This window comes from Chiloscyllium punctatum, chromosome 3 (assembly GCF_047496795.1).
Source record: "Chiloscyllium punctatum isolate Juve2018m chromosome 3, sChiPun1.3, whole genome shotgun sequence".
Taxonomy (NCBI): Eukaryota; Metazoa; Chordata; class Chondrichthyes; order Orectolobiformes; family Hemiscylliidae; genus Chiloscyllium; species Chiloscyllium punctatum.
Genome location: NC_092741.1, coordinates 742,480 through 763,908, shown reverse-complemented (window position 1 = coordinate 763,908; position 21,429 = coordinate 742,480). Strand labels below are relative to the sequence as shown.

Sequence of the window (21,429 nt, the reverse complement as noted above, 5' to 3'; positions counted from 1 at the left end):
CCAATGGAGCCCATGACTTCAGTTCCTTGTCACACAGAAACGTAGAAGCTAGGAGCAGGAGGAGTCCATTCGGCCCTTCGAGCCTAGTCTGCCACTCATCAGGATCATGGCTGATGGTCCAACTCAATGACCCAATCCTGCTTTCTCCCAGAAACTTCAATTCACTCGCCCCAAGTGCTGTATCTAGCTGCGGTTTGAATACACTCGAGCTTTAAGCATCAGCTCCTTCCCGTGGTCATGAATCCCACAGGCTCCCCACTCTCTGGGTGAAGAAATGTCTCCTCATCTCGATCCTAAATGGTTCACCCAGAAACGTCAGCTTGGGACCCCTGGTACGGGGCAGAGCCACCATCGGGATACATCCTCCCTGCACCCATCCTGTCGAAAGCGTAAGGAGTAACATTGAACATCAGATCCTGCAGGGGTGAACAGCCTCAGGAGGGGAAGGGTTGGGATTGATCTTCCTTAGGGCTGAGTCTGTTGGACAGCAGGCACTGGGCAGAGAATCTCTCTCTCTCTCTCTCTGTCTGTCTTCTCTCTCTCTGTCTCTGTCTTCTCTCTCTCTGTCTCTGTCTTCTCTCTCTCTCTCTCTCTCTCTCTCTGTGTTCTCTCTCTCTCTCTGTCTTCTCTCTCTCTCTCTGTGTTCTCTCTCTCTCTCTGTGTTCTCTCTCTCTCTGTGTTCTCTCTCTCTCTCTGTCTTCTCTCTCTCTCTCTGTCTTCTCTCTCTCTCTCTGTCTTCTCTCTCTCTCTCTGTCTTCTCTCTCTCTCTGTCTGTCTCTCTCTCTCTCTGTGTTCTCTCTCTCTCTCTGTGTTCTCTCTCTCTCTCTGTGTTCTCTCTCTCTCTCTCTCTCTGTGTTCTCTCTCTGTGTTCTCTCTCTCTCTCTCTCTGTGTTCTCTCTCTCTCTCTTCTCTCTCTCTCTCTCGGTAGGGTCGGTGTGGACATTGTTGGGCCAAAGGGCCTGTTTCCACACTGTCGGGAATCTAATCTAATGGCTGTCTCTCTCACTCGCTGCCTGCAGAGCTGGAATAATTAAAGCAGAAAGCTTTCTCTCCCTCAGCCGCTGGCCATTTTCCTCCATTCTTAGTTGTCGAGTGAAGATGGCTGCTGTTACCAGGCGACTTGGACATAAACCAAAATCATGGCCCAAGTCAGACATTGGCTCTGCTCCCACCTGTGGGCTTCAGCTTTTGTTCTGGGCAATTTCCAATTCACCTGCTCAGATGGTGTTGTTAATTCCAGGACAAGATGGTGTACACTGCAGTGATCACAGGGTCCGAGAGGGACTGGCAGTAGACACACGTTCCGTTAGAGTCACTTACAGTAATCTAGAACATCACATCTCCATGTGCATACACACAAGGAGATGTACAGCCTGTGTGTACACACACACATACACACACACAGACAGCCTGTGTGTACACACACACATACACACACTCAGACAGCCTGTGTACACACACACATACACACACGCAGACAGCCTGTGTACACACACACATACACACACGCAGACAGCCTGTGTACACACACACATACACACACGCAGACAGCCTGTGTGTACACACACACATACACACACGCAGACAGCCTGTGTGTACACACACACATACACACACACAGACAGCCTGTGTGTACACACACACATACACACACACAGACAGCCTGTGTACACACACACATACACACACACAGACAGCCTGTGTGTACACACACACATACACACACACAGACAGCCTGTGTGTACACACACACATACACACACACAGACAGCCTGTGTACACACACACAGAAACACATACACACAAATTGGCACACACACGCGCACGGGCACACATGCACACGCACACACAGGCAGCCTGTGTACACACACACATGCAGACACACACAGACTGTGTGTACATACGTACAGCATATACACACACACACACACACACACACACAGTCTGTGTATATGTACACACACGTGTTCTATATATGATCTATATGGACTTCAGTAAGGCATTCGACAAGGTTCCCCACAGGAGATTAGTTAGCAAGGTTAGATCTCATGGGGAGATTAGTTAGCAAGGTTAGATCTCATGGAATACAGGGAGAAGTAGCCATTTAGATACAGAACTGGCTCAAAGGTAGAAGACAGAGGGTGGGGGTGGAGGGTTGTTTTTCAGACTGGAGGCCTGTGACCACTCTACTTTTTGTCATTTACATAAATGATTTGGATGCGAGCATAAGAGGTACAGTTAGTAAGTTTGCAGATGACACCAAAATTGGAGGTGTAGTGGACAGCAAAGAGGGTTACCTCAGATTACAACAGGATCTGGACCAGATGGGCCAGTGGGCTGAGAAGTGGCAGATAGAGTTTAGATTAGGTTTTTTTTAGATTACTTACAGTGTGGAAACAGGCCCTTCGGCCCAACAAGTCCACACCGCCCCGCCGAAGTGCAACCCACCCATACCCCTACATTTACCCCTTACCTAACACTACAGGCAATTTAGCATGGCCAATTCACCTGACCTGCACATCTTTGGACTGTGGGAGGAAACCGGAGCACCCGGAGGAAACCCACACAGACACGGGGAGAACATGCAAACTCCACACAGTCAGTCGCTTGAGGCGGGAATTGAACCCGGGTCCTTTGGCGCTGTGAGGCAGCAGTGCTAACCACTGAGCCACCGTGCTGCATTTTGGGGAAAGCAAATCTTAGCAGGACTTATACATTTAATGGTAAGGTCCTAGGGAGTGTTGCTGAACAAAGAGACCTGGAGTGCAAGGGGTGGGGAAGTTGGGAACATCGATAGGGGAAGGGAGGATCATCGATAGGGGAAGGGGGGACATCGATAGGGGAAGGGGGAAGGGGGAAGGGGGGGAACATTGATAGGGGAAGGGGGGATCATCGATAGGGGAAGGGAGGATCATCGATAGGGGAAGGGGGGAAGGGGGGAACATCGATAAGGGAAGGAGGATCATCGATAGGGGAAGGGGGGAAGGGGGGAACATCGATAAGGGAAGGGGGGGAAGGGGGGGAACATCGATAGGGGAAGGGAGGATCATCGATAGGGGAAGGGGGAAGGGGGGAACATCGATAAGGGAAGGGGGGAAGGGGGGAACATCGATAGGGGAAGGGAGGATCATCAATAGGGGAAGGGGGGAACATCGATAGGGGAAGGGGGGGAAGGGGGGAACATCGATAGGGGAAGGGAGGATCATCGATAGGGGAAGGGGGGACATCGATAGGGGAAGGGGGGAAGGGGGAAGGGGGGAACATTGATAGGGGAAGGGGGGATCATCGATAGGGGAAGGGAGGATCATCGATAGGGAAGGGGGGAAGGGGGGAACATCGATAAGGGAAGGGAGGATCATCGATAGGGGAAGGGGGGAAGGGGGGAACATCGATAAGGGAAGGGGGGAAGGGGGGAACATCGATAGGGGAAGGGGAGGATCATCGATAGGGGAAGGGGGGAAGGGGGGAACATCGATAAGGGAAGGGGGGAAGGGGGGAACATCGATAGGGAAGGGAGGATCATCGATAGGGGAAGGGGGGAACATCGATAGGGGAAGGGGGGAACATCGATAGGGGAAGGGAGGATCATCGATAGGGAAGGGGGGAACATCGATAGGGGAGGGGGGATCATCGATAGGGGAAGGGAGGATCATCGATAGGGAAGGGAGGATCATCGATAGGGAAGGGGGGGAACATCGATAGGGGAAGGGGGGATCATCGATAGGGGAAGGGGGGAAGGGGGGATCATCGATAGGGGGAAGGGAGGATCATCGATAGGGGGAAGGGAGGATCATCGATAGGGGAAGGGAGGATCATCGATAGGGGAAGGGGGGAAGGGGGGAACATCGATAAGGGAAGGGGGGAAGGGGGGAACATCGATAGGGGAAGGAGGATCATCGACAGGGGAAGGAGGATCATCGATAGGGGAAGGGGGAAGGGGGGGAACATCGATAAGGAAGGGGGGAAGGGGGGGAACATCGATAGGGGAAGGGAGGATCATCGATAGGGGAAGGAGGATCATCGATAGGGGAAGGGGGGAAGGGGGAACATCGATAGGGGAAGGGGAGGATCATCGATAGGGGAAGGGGGGAACATCGATAGGGGAAGGGGGGAAGGGGGGAACATCGATAGGGGAAGGGGAAGGGGGGAACATCGATGGGAAGGGGAAGGGAGGAACATTGATAGGGGAAGGGGGAGGGTGGAACATTGATAGGGGGAAGGGGGGAAGGGGAAACATTGATAGGGGAAGGGGGAAAGGGGGGAGCATCGATAGGGAAGGAGGAAAGGGGGGAGCACCGACAGGGGAAGGGGGAAGTGGGGTACATCAATAGGGTAAGGGGGGAACATTGATGGGGTAAGGGGGGAATCATCGATAGGAGAAGGGGGGAACATTGATAGGGGAAGGGGAGGGGGGAGCATCGATAGGGGAAGGGAGGAACATTGATAGGGGAAGGGGGAACATCGATTAGGGGAAGGGGGAAGGGGAACATCGATAGGGAAGGGGGGAACATTGATAGGGGAAGGGGGGGATCATCGATAGGGGTAGGGGGAACATCGATAGGGGAAGGGGGGAACATTGATAGGGAAGGGGGGAAGGGGGGGATCATCGATAGGGGAAGGGGGGAACATCGATAGGGGAAGGGGGAACATCGATAGGGGAAGGGAGAACATCGATAGGGGAAGGGGGGAACATCGCTAGGGGAAGGGGGAACATCGATAGGGGAAGGGGAACATCGATAGGGAAAAGGGGGGGAACATTGATAGGGGAAAGGGGGATCATCGATAGGGGAAGGGGGAAGGGGGGAACATCGATAGGGGAAGGCGGGATCATCGATAGGGGAAGGGGAGGGAACATTGATGGGGGAAGGGGGATAAGTGGGGGCAGGAACCAGTCCCTAGTTTCTCGGGAGAAGCCAGCAGCTCTTGGGGATGAACAAAGTCTGTTCCCACTGGAGACGATGAAACATCCTGGATCATCATCCTGGAGAAACACGTTCTGGAAGACCCTGTCCTGCCTCAGAGTGAGGATCAGGAAAGTGTTCCCCTGTGACACATTGCCAAGTGTTTCTCTCTCTCTCTCTCTCTCTCTCTCTCTCTCTCTCTCTCTCTCTCTCTCTCTCTCTCTCTCCTGTTAAACAGTGCATCGTCCCTCAACTGCTGCCTTTTAACAAACCCACCCAGCCATCCGGACACTTGCTGAGGTCTGATGTCCCTCTCTCGGACTCGGGGAAATGCCTGTGATTGGCCTGGACAGGTTTCAGTCCTGGGTACGGGTCTAGGGATCACCCATCACACCCTCCACCAACACTTTTACTCCCATCAACATCACAGCTTCCGAAACACCCAGAGAGAGCTTCCTTCGAATCTCCTTCTCAATGGTAACCCTTTCCCTATGATGCAGCCTGTGACCAAACCGTGGGTCAGTGTGATGGAAACTGGGGGAAAGGTTCAGGACAGGAAGTAGGAGGCAGAGATCCACCAGGAGCTGGGCTTCACTGACGGACTGCAGCCTGGGGGTCAATAACAATCGACAGCCCAATGAGCTAGCAGGGGGAGAGTTCTGCTCCTGAGAGTGTCTCTGTGTCTCCCACATCAGGTGGCCATTCTGAACCTGGAGATGCTGATTTCCCAGGAGACGGAAATCCCATGGACAGCATTGCGTTACCTGACTGGGGAGGTGGTATATGGAGGCCGGGTCACAGACCATTGGGACAGGCGATGTCTCAACTGCACCCTCAGCAATTTCTACAACCCCGACATCCTCAACGAAGGCTTCTGCTTTTCCACTGACGGGGTGAGCATCACTTCAGGACAAACCCTTCTTGTCTGTCAGTCAATCTGTCCACAAACAGCACCATCCATAGCTGCGAGTGGGGTGGAGGGGAAGAGGGATATCATTACCCGTGGGGCCTGGGTCTAACCCAATCCAATCCCCATCTCAGGACTTGGATCACCGTGGGGCCTGGGTCTAACCCAATCCAATCCCCATCTCAGGAGTTGGATCACCATGGGGCCTGGGTCTAACCCAATCCAATCCCCATCTCAGGAGTTGGATCACCATGGGGCCTGGGTCTAACCCAATCCAATCCCCATCTCAGGACTTGGATCACCGTGGGGCCTGGGTCTAACCCAATCCAATCCCCATCTCAGGAGTTGGATCACCATGGGGCCTGGGTCTAACCCAATCCATTCCCCATCTCAGGGGTTGGATCACCGTGGGGCCTGGGTCTAACCCAATCCATTCCCCATCTCAGGAGTTGGATCACCGTGGGGCCTGGGTCTAACCCAATCCATTCCCCATCTCAGGAGTTGGATCACCGTGGGGCCTGGGTCTAACCCAATCCATTCCCCATCTCAGGAGTTGGATCACCGTGGGGCCTGGGTCTAACCCAATCCATTCCCCATCTCAGGGGTTGGATCACCGTAGGGCCTGGGTATAACCCAATCCAATCCCCATCTCAGGGGTTGGATCACCGTGGGGCCTGGGTCTAACCCAATCCAATCCCCATCTCGGGACTTGGATCACCATGAGACCTTGGTCTAACCCCATCTCAGGAGTTGGATCATCAAGGGGGGCCGGGTCTAACCCAGTCCATCCCCCACCCAGAGACGTTGAGGAGGTTCCTGTGCCTGGAACTGGGGGGGGGGGGGGGTGGGGGGGTGTCTTGTTCATAATGAATCCCCCCCCTCCCAATGGAGCTGTGTGATAGTGAGCAGTCCCTGGGGTGCTGGGTCTGCCCCAATATTACATATCCTATCAGTGGACCCACCGAATTTGGGGATGGCTCCACTGGTGATATTTCTCCAGGGATTGAAGTTGTCTAAAGGTGATGAGATAGAGCTCTGCGATGTGCTCGAACCGGCTGGATGGGCCGAGTGGACTCCTGTTGTCCCACTGATGTGAATCTGTTTGTCTCCTCTGCCTACCTGATTAGGTTTATTGTATGATCTCGGAGAGCATGGACTTTCTACAATGCATCAACTCCATCGAGTCTATCCCAGACCGCGATTCCCCAGGTATCTTCGGAATGCAGGATAACGCTGAGAAAGCGTACCTTGGAAACCAAGCCAAAAGCTTCATGACCACCATCAAGAGTATTGAGCCCCGGCTGAGCGCTGGGGTGCAAACATTCAGGTCAGTCCAGCTGCTGGCTCGTCATGTCTCATAGACAATCCATCACCTTCATGATCCCACCATCACCAGGTTCAAGAATCCAGTTCAATGAAACACCAGTTGTCTGCGCTGGGCTGAGACCTTTCAGATTTCCCTCGGAGGATGGTGTCACGGTTATATCACTCATCCAGAGCCCCAGGCAAATGTTCCAGGGAGATGGGTTTAAATCCCACCCTGGTAATTGGGGACGTTCCAATTCAATAAATATCTGGCCCGAATATTGACCAGCGAAACCCTCGGCAATCGTTGTCAGAACCCATTCGGATCATGAATGGCCTTGACAGAAGAAAACCTGCCATCCTTACGGGGTCTGACATGGTGCTGCTCAGGGAATCCTACCTCACAGGCCATGTCCCCCACTCCAGCACCATCTCTGGGACCATCACCAGCAGGACAGACCCAGCAGAGATGGCCCCACCGTGGGATACAGTCAGCAGGGAGGTGCCCTGGGAATCCTCACCATTGACTCCACACCCCATGAAGTCTCAGGGTTTCAGGTAAAACATGGGCAAGGAAACCTCCTGCTGATTACCACGGCCCCTCCTCCCCTCGGCTGATGTATCAGACCTCCTCCATGTGCCGAGGGTGTAAACTGTACTCTGGGTGTGGGATTTCAGTGTCCCACCACCATGACGGGCTCAGCAGCAGCGTTACTGATTGAGCTGGTCAGGTCCTCAAGGACAGAGCTGCTAGATTGGGTGGACAGCAGGTGGTGAGGGAACCAACAAGAGAGAAAAGCATACCTGACCTCATCCTTACCAATCTGCCAGCTGTGGATGTGTCTATTCATGACAGGATCAGAAAGAGTGACGACCACATTGTTACCGAAACACCGTGAAAGGAAAGCTCAGTGAGCCAGCACTCCACTTCCAGACTACCAACAACCCAACCAGTAATAATCAGGAACTAGTCAAAGCACTAACCATTAACCAGCATTAACCAATTGTGTTCTGATTGACATTTAGCCAGTACCCTGTTAATGAACACTAATGATGGTGCAGTTACTGACCATTAACCGGCACTGTGTCAGTGACCATTAACCGGCACTGTGTCAGTGACCATTAACCAGCACTCTGTTAGTGACCATGAACCAGTGCGGCTGTTACTGACCATTAACCAGCACTGTGTTAGTGACCATTAACCTGTGCGGCTGTTACTGACCATTAACCGGCACTGTGTTGGTGACCATTAACCAGCACTGTGTTCGTGACCATTAACCAGTGCGGCTGTTACTGACCATTAACCGGCACTGTGTTGGTGACCATTAACCGGCACTGTGTTAGTGACCATGAACCAGCACTGTGTTAGTGACCATTAACCTGTGCAGCTGTTACTGACCATTAACCGGTACTGTGTCAGTGACCATGAACCAGTGCTGCTGTTACTGACCATTAACCAACACTGTGTTAGTGACCATTAACCAGTGCGGCTGTTGCTGACCATTAACCGGCACTGTGTTGGTGACCATTAACCAGCACTGTGTTAGTGACCATTAACCAGTGCGGCTGTTAGTGACCATTAACCGGCACTGTGTCACTGACCATTAACCAGCACTCTGTTAGTGACCATTAACCAGTGCTGCTGTTACTGACCGTTAACCGGCACTGTGTTAGTGACCATGAACCAGCACTGCGTTGGTGACCATTAACCAGTGCTGCTGTTAGTGACCATTAACCAGCACTGTGTTAGTGACCATTAACCAGTGCGGCTGTTAGTGACCATTAACCGGCACTGTGTCACTGGCCATTAACCAGCACTCTGTTAGTGACCATTAACCAGTGCGGCTGTTACTGACCGTTAACCAGCACTGTGTTAGTGACCATTAACCGGCATTATGTTAGTGACTATGAACCAGTGCGGCTGTTACTGACCATTAACCAGCACTGTGTTAGTGACCATTAACCTGTGCGGCTGTTACTGACCATTAACCGGCACTGTGTTGGTGACCATTAACCAGCACTGTGTTCGTGACCATTAACCAGTGCGGCTGTTACTGACCATTAACCAGCACTGTGTTAGTGACCATTAACCTGTGCGGCTGTTACTGACCATTAACCGGCACTGTGTTGGTGACCATTAACCAGCACTGTGTTCGTGACCATTAACCAGTGCGGCTGTTACTGACCATTAACCGGCAATGTGTTGGTGACCATTAACCGGCACTGTGTTAGTGACCATGAACCAGTGCGGCTGTTACTGACCGTTAACCAGCACTGTGTCACTGACCATTAACCGGCACTGTGTTGGTGACCATTAACCGGCACTGTGTTAGTGACCATGAACCAGTGCGGCTGTTACTGACCATTAACCAGCACTGTGTTAGTGACCATGAACCAGTGCTGCTGTTACTGACCATTAACCGGCACTGTGTTGGTGACCACTAACCGGCACTGTGTCAGTGACCATGAACCAGTGCGGCTGTTACTGACCATTAACCGGCACTGTGTTGGTGACCATTAACCGGCACTGTGTTAGTGACCATGAACCAGTGCTGCTGTTACTGACCATTAACCGGCACTGTGTTAGTGACCATTAACCAGCACTGTGTCAGTGACCATGAACCAGTGCTGCTGTTACTGACCATTAACCGGCACTGTGTTGGTGACCACTAACCGGCACTGTGTCAGTGACCATGAACCAGTGCTGCTGTTACTGACCATTAACCGGCACTGTGTTAGTGACCATTAACCAGCACTGTGTCAGTGACCATGAACCAGTGCTGCTGTTACTGACCATTAACCGGCACTGTGTTAGTGACCATTAACCGGCACTGTGTTAGTGACCATGAACCAGTGCTGCTGTTACTGACCATTAACCGGCACTGTGTTAGTGACCATTAACCAGCACTGTGTCACTGACCATTAACCAGCACTGTGTCAGTGACCATGAACCAGTGCTGCTGTTACTGACCATTAACCGGCACTGTGTTAGTGACCATTAACCGGCACTGTGTTAGTGACCATGAACCAGTGCTGCTGTTACTGACCATTAACCGGCACTGTGTTAGTGACCATTAACCAGCACTGTGTCACTGACCATTAACCAGCACAGTGCTGCCGTTACTGATCATTAACGCGCACTGTGTTAGTGACCATGAACCAGTGCTGCTGTTACTGACCATTAACGCGCACTGTGTTAGTGACCATGAACCAGTGCTGCTGTTACTGACCATTAACCGGCACTGTGTCGGCGACCATGAACCAGTGCTGCTGTTACTGACCGTTAACCAGCACTGTGTTACTGACCATTAACCGGCACTGTGTCATTGACCATGAACCAGTGCTGCCGTTACTGACCATTAACTAGCACTGTGTTAGTGACCATGAACCAGTGCTGCTGTTAGTGACCATTAACCGGCACTGTGTTAGTGGCCATTAACTGGCACTGTGTTAGTGACCATGAACCAGTGCTGCTGTTAGTGACCATTAACCGGCACTGTGTTAGTGGCCATTAACTGGCACTGTGTTACTGACCATTAACCAGTGCTGCCATTACTGACCATTAACCGGCACTGTGTTAGTGGCCATTAACCGGCATTGTGTTAGTGACCATGAACAAGTGCTGCTGTTACTGACCATTAAACGCCACTGTGTCACTGACCATTAACCAGCACTGTGTCAGTGACCATTAACCAGCACTGTGTCAGTGACCATGAACCAGTGCTGCTGTTACTGACCATTAACCGGCACTGTGTCGGTGACCATTAACCGGCACTGTGTTAGTGACCATGAACCAGTGCTGCTGTTACTGACCATTAACCGGCACTGTGTCGGTGACCATTAACCGGCACTGTGTCACTGACCATTAACCGGCACTGTGTTAGTGACCATTAACCAGTGCTGCTGTTACTAACCATTAACCGGCACTGTGTCAGTGACCATGAACCAGTGCTGCCATTACTGACCATTAACCAGCACTGTGTCAGTGACCATGAACCAGTGCGGCTGTTACTGACCATTAACTGGCACTGTGTTAGTGGCCATTAACCGGCATTGTGTTGGTGACCATTAACCAGTGCTGCTGTTACTGACCATTAACCAGCACTGTGTTTGTGACCATTAACCAGCACTGTGTCGGTGAACATTAACCAGTGCTGCCGTTACTAACCATTAACCGGCACTGTGTTGGTGACCATTAAACGGCACTGTGTTAGTGACCATGAACCAGTGCTGCTGTTACTGACCATTAACCGGCACTGTGTCAGTGACCATTAACCAGTGCTGCCATTACTGACCATTAACCGGCACTGTGTCAGTGACCATTAACCAGCACTGTATTAGTGACCATTAACCAGTGTTGCCGTTACTGACCATTAACCGGCACTGTGTTAGTGACCATTAACCAGCACTGTGTCAGTGACCATGAACCAGTGCTGCTGTTACTGACCATTAACCGGCACTGTGTTACTGACCATTAACCAGCACTGTGTCACTGACCATTAACCGGCACTGTGTTAGTGACCATTAACCAGCACTGTGTCAGTGACCATGAACCAGTGCTGCTGTTACTGACCATTAACCGGCACTGTGTTACTGACCATTAACCGGCACTGTGTTAGTGACCATTAACCAGCACTGTGTCAGTGACCATGAACCAGTGCTGCTGTTACTGACCATTAACCGGCACTGTGTTACTGACCATTAACCAGCACTGTGTCAGTGACCATGAACCAGTGCTGCCGTTACTGACCATTAACCATAACTGTGTTAGTGACCATGAACCAGCATTGTGTCGGTGACCATGAACCAGTACTGTTGTTACTGACCGTTAACCAGGTTCTGTGTTAGTGACCATTAACCAGTGCTGCTGTTACTGACCATTAACCAGCACTGTGTCGGTGACCATTAACCACTGCTGCCATTACTGACCATTAACCGGCACTGTGTCACTGACCATTAACCGGCACTGTGTCAGTGACCATTAACCAGTGCTGCTGTTACTGACCATTAACCGGCACTGTGTCAGTGACCATTAACCAGTGCTGCCATTACTTACCATTAACCGGCACTGTGTTAGTGACCATTAACCAGCACTGTGTCGGTGACCATTAACCAGTGCTGCCATTACTGACCATTAACTGGCACTGTGTTAGTGGCCATTAAACGGCACTGTGTTAGTGACCATTAACCAGCACTGTGTCGGTGACCATTAACCACTGCTGCCATTACTGACCATTAACCGGCACTGTGTCACTGACCATTAACCGGCACTGTGTCAGTGACCATTAACCAGTGCTGCCATTACTTACCATTAACCGGCACTGTGTTAGTGACCATTAACCGGCACTGTGTCAGTGACCATTAACCAGTGCTGCCATTACTGACCATTAACCGGCACTATGTTAGTGGCCATTAACCGGCACTGTGTTAGTGACCATTAACCAGCACTGTGTCGGTGACCATTAACCAGTGCTGCCGTTACTGACCATTAACTGGCACTGTGTTAGTGAACATTAACCAGCACTGTGTTAGTGACCATTAACCAGTGCTGCTGTTACTGACCATTTTCCGGCACTGTGTTAGTGACCATTAACCAGCACTGCGTTGGTGACCATGAACCAGTGCTGATGTTACTGACCATTAACCAGCACTGTGTTAGTGACCATTAACCAACACTGTGTTAGTGACCATGAACCAGTGCTGCTGTTACTGACCATTAACCGGCACTGTGTTAGTGACCATTAACCAGCACTGTGTTACTGACCATTAACCGGCATTGTGTCGGTGACCATGAACCTGTGCTGCCGTTACTGACCATTAACCAGAACTGTGTTAGTGACCATTAACCAGTGCTGTCGTTACTGACCGTTAACCAAGTTCTGTGTTAGTGATCATTAACCGGTGCTGCTGTTACTGACCATTAACTGGAACTGTGTAAGTGACCATTAACCGGTGCTGGCTTTACTGACCAGTTACCAGGTCTGTGTTAGTGACCAGTAACCAGGTCTGTGTTAGTGACCAGTTACCAGGTCTGTGTCAGTGACCATGAACCCTTGGATTCAGTGAAACCCTCTGGTTTCAGGAACTGATTCCAGTCTGGGCTGAATTCTGGGATTTGGAGGATGGCCTGGGATTTCTGAAGGAGTGTGAGGAGAGGGACATGGAGTCAGGAAAGGGATTGGTTCAGGCTCTGGAAATCCACGACTGAACCTTCTGGGAATTGTTAAAGAATCGACCTGAGGCAGTTGTTCACCAACAAAACAGTTCCAGAGAATGGCCTTTCACTGTTTGAAGAATCGAGTGAATCTTCTTCTTGTTTTTTTTTAGGGAGCAAAGGAGTGAGGGTGAAATTGTGTTCGAGAAAGCAGAGAGCATCCTGAAGAAGCTGCCAGAAACAGTGGAGGGGATACAGGAGTCAGACGACACCTTCCTGGATCTAGCTGGTCTTCTGGCTTTACCCACATGGACAGCATACGTTCAGTCAGTGAAAGGTGAGGGGTCCTGCTTGGTTATCTGACCATATCCCCCCCACGGTCCGAGCTGTGAGCTCACATTGAGGTACACAGCTCAGAGATATGACTGCCAAAGACACGGCACACTCCTCAGTGTCAGGAGGTCATAGGCCTCACTTCTACTCACTCAGCCTGCCATTACACCGTTAATCCCATTGTAATTCACATCAAAGGGTCAACAATTCGCTCCCAATTTGTTTGACACAGAACATCGAACATAGAACGTTACAGCACAGTCCAGGCCCTTCGGCCCTTGATGTTGCGCCAATCTGTGAAATTAATCTGGTGCCCATCTAACCCACATTGTTTCATTGTTATCCATATGTCTGTCCAATGCCCATTTCAATGCCCTTACAGTTGGCAAGTCTACTACTGTTGCAGGCAGTGCGTTCCACGCCCCCTACTACTCTCTGAGTAAAGAAACTACCTCTGACATCTGTCCTAGATCTATCTCCCCTCAATTTAAAGCTATCTCCCCTCGTGCTAGTCATCACCAGCCAAAGAAAAAAGCTCTCAGTGTCCACCCTGTCTAACCCTCGGATTATTTTATACATCTTAATTAAGTCACCTCTCAACCTTCTTCTCTCTAAGAAAAACAGCCTCAAGTCCCTCAGCCTTTCCTCTTCAGACCTTCCCTCCAGACCAGGCAACATCCCAGTAAATCTCCTCTGAACCCTTTCCAAAGCTTCCACATCCTTCCGATAATGCGGTGACCAGAACTGCACACAATACTCCCATGTGCGGCCGCACCAGAGTTTTGTACAGCTGCAGCATGACCTCGTGGCTCTGAAACTCAGTCTCTCTCCTAATAAACGCCAACACACCGTGTGCCTTCTTAACAACCCTATCAACCTGGGTGGCAACTTTCAGGGATTTATGCACCAGGACACCGAGATATCTCTGTTTGTCTACACTGCCAAGAATCTTACTGTTAACCCAGTACTCTGTATTCCTGTTACTCCTTCCAAAGTGAATCACCTCACATTTTTCCACATTAAACTCTATTTGCCACCTCTCAGCCCAGCTCTGCAGCTTATCGATGTCCCTCTGTAACCTACAACATCCTTTGGCACTATCCACAACTCCACCACCCTTAATGTCATCCACAAATTTACCAACCCATCCTTCTCTGCCCTCATCCAGGTCATTTATAAAAAATGACAAACAGCAGTGGCCCCAAAACAGATCCTTGTGGTACACCACTAATAACTGAACTACAGGAAAAACATTCCCCATCAACCCTCTTGTCTTCTTTTCTGATCCAAACTGCTCAATCACCTTCAATCCCATGCCTCAGAATTTTGTACAGAGTATTCCCCTACTGTGAGGAACCTTATTAAATGCTTTACTGAAACCCATATACACCACCTCAACCACTTTACCCTCATCTACCTGTTTGGTCGCCTTCTCAAAGAACTCAATAAGGTTTGTGAGGCACGACCTACCCTTCACAAAACCGTGCTGACTATCCCTAATCAACTTATTCCTTTCTAGATGATTATAAATCCTATCTCTTATCACCTTCTCCAACACTTCACCCATAACCGAAGTAAGGCTCACTGGTCTATAATTACCAGGGTTGTCTCAACTCCCCCTCTTGAACAGGGGAACACCATTTGCTATCCTCCAGTCTTCTGGCACTATTCCTATAGACAATGATGACAAAGATCAAAGCCAAAGACTCTGCAATCTCCTCCCTGGCTTCCCAGAGAATCCTAGGATATATCCCATCTAGCCCAGGGCACTTAACTATTTCACATTTTCCAGACTTGCTAACACCTCCTCCCTGTGAACCTCAATCCCATCTAGTCTCGTCGCCTGGATCTCAGGATTCTCCTCAACAACATTATCTTTTTCCAGTGTGAATACTGATCTGTTTTACCGAACTCCTCAGATTCCACAGACAACTTCCCACGACTATCCCTGATTGGCCCTAACCTTACTCTCGTCATTCTTTTATTCCTGATATACCCAGAGAAAGCTTTAGGGTTTATCCTGATCCTATCCCCCAACAACTTCTCATTCCCCCTTCAGGCTCTTCTGAGCTCTCTCTTTAGGTCTTTCCTGATTAACCTGTGACCCTCAAGTGCCCTAACTGAGCCTTCACATCTCATCCTAACATAAGCCTCCTTCTTCCTCTTGACAAGAGATACAACTCCTTGAGTAACCCACGGCTCCCTCACTCGACCACTTCCTCCCTGCCTGACAGGTACATACTTACCAAGGACCCACAGGAGCTGTTCCTTGAATAAGTTCCACGTTTCTATTGTGCCCACTCCCTGCAGTTTCCTTCCCCATCCTATGCTTCCTAAATCTTGCCTAAGCGCATCGTAACTGCCTTTCCCCCAGCTGTAATCCTTGCCCTGCTGTATATACCTATCCCTTTCAATCGCTAAAGTAAACATAACTGAATTGTGGTCATTGTCACCAAAGTGCTCACCTACCTCCCAATCTAACACCTGGCTGGGTTCATTACCCAGTACCAAACCTAGTGTGACCTCCCTCCTGACTTGTTGGCCTGTCTCCATACTCTGTCAGGAAACCTTCCTGCACACACTGGACAAAAACTGACCCAACTAAAGTCCTCAGACTATCGTATTTCCAGTCAATATTTGAGAAGTCCCCCCATGACAACTACCCTATTACTCTCACTCCTATCGCGAATCATCTTTGTAATCCTTTCCTCTACATCTCTGGAACTTTTTGAAAGTCTATAGAAAACTCCCAACAGGGTGACCTCTCCTTTCCTGTTTCTAACCTCAGGCCAGACTATCTCAGTGGATGGGTCCTCACACGTTATCCCAGCTGCCATAATACTGTCCTTGATTACCAATGCCACACCTCTCCTTTTACCATTTACCCTGTTCTTGCTGAAACATCGAAATCCCGGAACCTGCAACGTTCCTGTCCCTGCTCTATCCATGTCTCTGAAATGGCCACAACATCGAAATCCCAGGTACCAACCCCTATGCTGCAAGTTCACCACCTTATTCTGGATGCTCCAGGCATTGAAGAGAACCCATTCCAAACCAACACCCTGATGGCCGGTGCACTCCCATGGCCTTGTCAACCGACCTCTGACCTCACTACTCCCCCCCTGGGCACTGAGCCTACAATTCAGGTTCCCATCCCCCTGCTGCATTAGTTCAAACCTTCCCGAGGGGCACGAGCGAATTTCCCGCTCTGGTTCAGATGAAGACCATCCTGTTTGTAGAGATCCCACCTTCCCTAGAAAGAGCCCCAATTATCCGGATCTCCGGAACCCTCCCTCCTGCACCATCCCTGTAGCCATGTGTTCAACTCCTCTCTCTCCTTATTCCTCAGCTCACAAGTACATGGCACAGGGAACAGTCCAGAGATAACAGCTCTGTTTGTCCGAGCTCGAAGCTTCCACCCTAACTCCCTGATGATCGGCCTTAAATCCCCATCTCACTTCCGACCGATGTCGTTTCTCTCATCAAAGACCAGGAATATCATTTATGTCCCCATTTCACCATGAACACCTTCACCAATTCACCAGGAGGTACCGATGTTTATGGGTGGGGAAGGATTGCCTCAAGTAGTGCATTACGTCACAGACACACTCATCCGCAAATATTGAACTTAGAGGGAAGCTTCAATACGTGTCTCACAACAGTGCAGCACTCCCTCAGTACTGACCCTCTGACAGTGCAGCATTCCCTCAGTACTGACCCTCTGACAGTGCGGCACTCCCTCAGTACTGACCCTCTGACAGTGCAGCACTCCCTCAGTACTGACCCTCTGACAGTGCAGCACTCCCTCAGTACTGACCCTCTGACAGTGCAGCACTCCCTCAGCACTGACCCTCTGACAGTGCAGCACTCCCTCAGTACTGACCCTCTGACAGTGTGTGACACTCCCTCAGCACTGACCCTCCAACACTGCAGCACTCCCTCAGTACTGACCCTCCAACAGTGCGGCACTCCCTCAGCACTGACCCTCCGACAGTGCGGCACTCCCTCAGTACTGACCCTCCGACAGTGCGGCACTCCCTCTGTACTGACCCTCCGACAGTGCGGCACTCCCTCAGTACTGACCCTCCGACAGTGCGGCACTCCCTCAGTACTGACCCTCTGACAGTGCGGCACTCCCTCAGTACTGACCCTCCGACAGTGTGGCACTCCCTCAGTACTGACCCTCTGACAGTGCGGCACTCCCTCAGCACTGACCCTCTGACAGTGCAGCACTCCCTCAGTACTGACCCTCTGACAGTGCAGCACTCCCTCAGCACTGACCCTCTGACAGTGCGGCACTCCCTCTGTACTGACCCTCTGACAGTGCGGCACTCCCTCTGTACTGACCCTCTGACAGTGCGGGACTCCCTCAGTACTGACCCTCTGACAGTGCGGCACTCCCTCTGTACTGACCCTCTGACAGTGCGGGACTCCCTCAGTACTGACCCTCTGACAGTGCACCACTCCCTCAGCACTGACCCTCTGACAGTGCGGCACTCCCTCAGTACTGACCCTCTGACAGTGCGGCACTCCCTCGTACTGACCCTCCGACAGTGCAGCACTCCCTCAGTACTGACCCTCTGACAGTGCGGCACTCCCTCAGCACTGACCCTGTGACAGTGCGGCACTCCCTCAGTACTGACCCTCTGACAGTGCGGCACTCCCTCAGTACTGACCCTCTGACAGTGCAGCACTCCCTCAGTACTGACCCTCCAACAGTGCGGCACTCCCTCAGTACTGACCCTCTGACAGTGCGACACTCCCTCAGTACTGACCCTCCGACAGTGCAGCACTCCCTCAGTACTGACCCTCCGACAGTGCGACACTCCCTCAGTACTGACCCTGTGACAGTGCGGCACTCCCTCAGAGATGAGGGTGGTACAGGGGGAGATGGGCAGGAGGTGAGGGTGGTAGAGGGAGGGATGGGCAGGGGGTGAGGGTGGTACAGGGGGAGATGGGCAGGGGGTGGGGGTGGTAGAGGGAGGGATGGGCAGGGGGTGAGGGACATACAGGGAGGGATGGGCAGGGGGTGAGGGTGGTAGAGGGAGGGATGGACAGGGGGTGAGGGTGGTACAGGGGGAGATGGGCAGGGGGTGAGGGTGGTACAGGGAGGGATGGGCAGGGGGTGAGGGACATACAGGGTGAGATGGACAGGCAGGATATGTGGAGAATTGGAGCTATTCTTCGCCTGCAGAATCCCTCCGTCCCCCACCCATCCCCCTGTCCCCATCCTGTTGGTGTGAATGTCCCTGGCTGGCTCTCACTCCCACTCTTCCTGCACATCCTCCTGACTAGACCCAATGGAACCATCTGACCAGCTTGATGCCCGATCAGTGTTCACCAGCTGCCCCCTGCGCCCAATGCCACCAGTTTGACTCTGTTGCTGCCTCCTCTTCCCCAGGCTATGATTCCTTGGTAAACTCCGCACTGCTGGTCATCCTGCGGCAGGAGATCTCTCGATTTAATCGGCTGCTCTCAGTGGTTTGTTCCTCACTGCACTCCCTCTGCCTCGTCGTGAAGGGACAGATGATCCTGACAGACACTCTTGAGGAAACCTACAATTCCTTTCTCAGTATGAAGATGCCGAAACTTTGGCAGGTACTTCATTGTCTATTGCTCTGTCTTAGTCAATCCCGAAAGGCTGGAAACCATACAGGGAATTGGTGATCGAGATAACCAACTCCTAAACCACACAGGGAATTGGAGATCGAGATAACCAAATCCTAAACCACACAGGGAATTGGTGATCGAGATAACCAACTCCTAAACCACACAGGGAATTGGAGATCGAGATAACCAACTCCTAAACCACACAGGGAATTGGTGATCGAGATAACCAACTCCTAAACCATACAGGGAATTGGTGATCGAGATAACCAACTCCTAAACCACACAGGGAATTGGAGATCGAGATAACCAACTCCTAAACCATACAGGGAATTGGTGATCGAGATAATCAACTCCTAAACCACACAGGGAATTGGTGATCGAGATAACCAACTCCTAAACCACACAGGGAATTGGTGATCGAGATAATCAACTCCTAAACCATACAGGGAATTGGTGATCGAGATAACCAACTCCTAAACCATACAGGGAATTGGTGATCGAGATAATCAACTCCTAAACCACACAGGGAATTGGTGATCGAGATAACCAACTCCTAAACCACACAGGGAATTGGAGATCGAGATAACCAACTCCTAAACCACACAGGGAATTGGAGATCGAGATAACCAACTCCTAAACCACACAGGGAATTGGAGATCGAGATAACCAACTCCTAAACCACACAGAGAATTGGTGATCGAGATAATCAACTCCTAAACCACACAGGGAATTGGAGATCGAGATAACCAACTCCTAAACCACACAGGGAATTGGTGATCGAGATAATCAACTCCTAAACCATACAGGGAATTGGAGATCGAGATAACCAACTCCTAAACCACACAGGGAATTGGAGATCGAGATAACCAACTCCTAAACCACACAGGGAATTGGTGATCGAGATAACCAACTCCTAAACCATACAGGGAATTGGTGATCGAGATAGTCAACTCCTAAACCATACAGGGAATTGGTGATCGAGATAATCAACTCCTAAACCACACAGGGAATTGGTGATCGAGATAACCAACTCCTAAACCACACAGGGAATTGGTGATCGAGATAATCAACTCCTAAACCACACAGGGAATTGGAGATCGAGATAACCAACTCCGAAACCACACAGGGAATTGGTGATCGAGATAACCAACTCCTAAACCACACAGTGAATTGGTGATCGAGATAACCAACTCCTAAACCACACAGGGAATTGGTGATCGAGATAACCAACTCCTAAACCACACAGGGAATTGGAGATCGAGATAGATATAGGACTGATGTTAGGGGTAGGTTCTTCACTCAGCGAGTCGTAAGCTCATGGAATGCCCTGCCTGTAGCAGTAGTGGACTCTCCCTCTTTATGGGTATTTAAGCGGGCATTGGATAGGTATATGGAGGATAGTGGGTTAGTGTAGGTTAGGTGGGCTTGGATCGGCGCAACATCGAGGGCCGAAGGGCCTGTACTGCGCTGTATTCTTCTATGTTCTATGTTCTATGTTCTATAACCAACTCCTAAACCACACAGGGAATTGGTGATCGAGATAACCAACTCCTAAACCACACTGGCAGACTAGTGGAGACACAGGGAAACCTTCTCCATAGCAATCTAACAGGAGTAAGGTTGGTGAAACAGTAACATGCAACTGTTGGACAGACCGGGATTGAACTTGACTGAAGCCTATCATCCTGACAGGATATAGATGGAGATATAGATAAGGGAGAAGCCAGAAATAAGTATGTTTAAGATAAAGAGAGTGATTTTATTTCTCTGTCAGAGTGTTGTCCTGAAATGACATTGGAAGCAGAGTCTGAGGGTCATGGAGACGTGGAGCACAGCTGCTGACCAGTTTTCAGGCAGATCGCGAGAGATTCTGGGTGAGCAAAGGAAGGGTGAAAGGGAGCGACCTGGATTTGTGTTTGCAATCCAATCTGCCATGAATAGCAGAGCCGGCTGGAAGGAGACGTTAGCATCTGCAGCTCGCTGTCTGAGAGAAGGCTGGAGCCAGATTCAACGACACTGTCAGAGAGTGAGTGGGGGGGGAGCTGGGTCATCATCGTAAGGTAGTAGGGTCACAGCAGGAATGTACTGCAGCTGGATCTCAGTCCAGAGAGACACGAGGACATGACAGCACACAGTGACCTCCTTGTGTACTGCAGCCACTCTGTAATTCTATCCACAACACCCACCAGTGCTTCTGAATTCTTGTCTTTCCTCATTTA

The 21,429-nt window shown here is 50.8% G+C and overlaps 1 protein-coding gene across 2 annotated transcripts in view; it reads left to right on the top strand.

Annotated features, from left to right (window-relative positions):
• Positions 1-5,600: 5,600 nt before the first annotated feature.
• Positions 5,601-21,429, top strand: part of LOC140455223 (dynein axonemal heavy chain 6-like) — a 36,300-nt gene continuing 20,471 nt past the window's right edge. For both annotated transcript variants that reach the window (XM_072549955.1, XM_072549948.1), the window contains exons 1-4: positions 5,601-5,794; positions 6,936-7,135; positions 13,441-13,604; positions 19,002-19,198. In XM_072549955.1, coding sequence (XP_072406056.1) covers positions 5,618-5,794; positions 6,936-7,135; positions 13,441-13,604; positions 19,002-19,198 — 738 coding nt within the window. In that variant the 5' untranslated portion in view covers positions 5,601-5,617. The remainder of the gene's footprint in view (positions 5,795-6,935; positions 7,136-13,440; positions 13,605-19,001; positions 19,199-21,429) is intronic.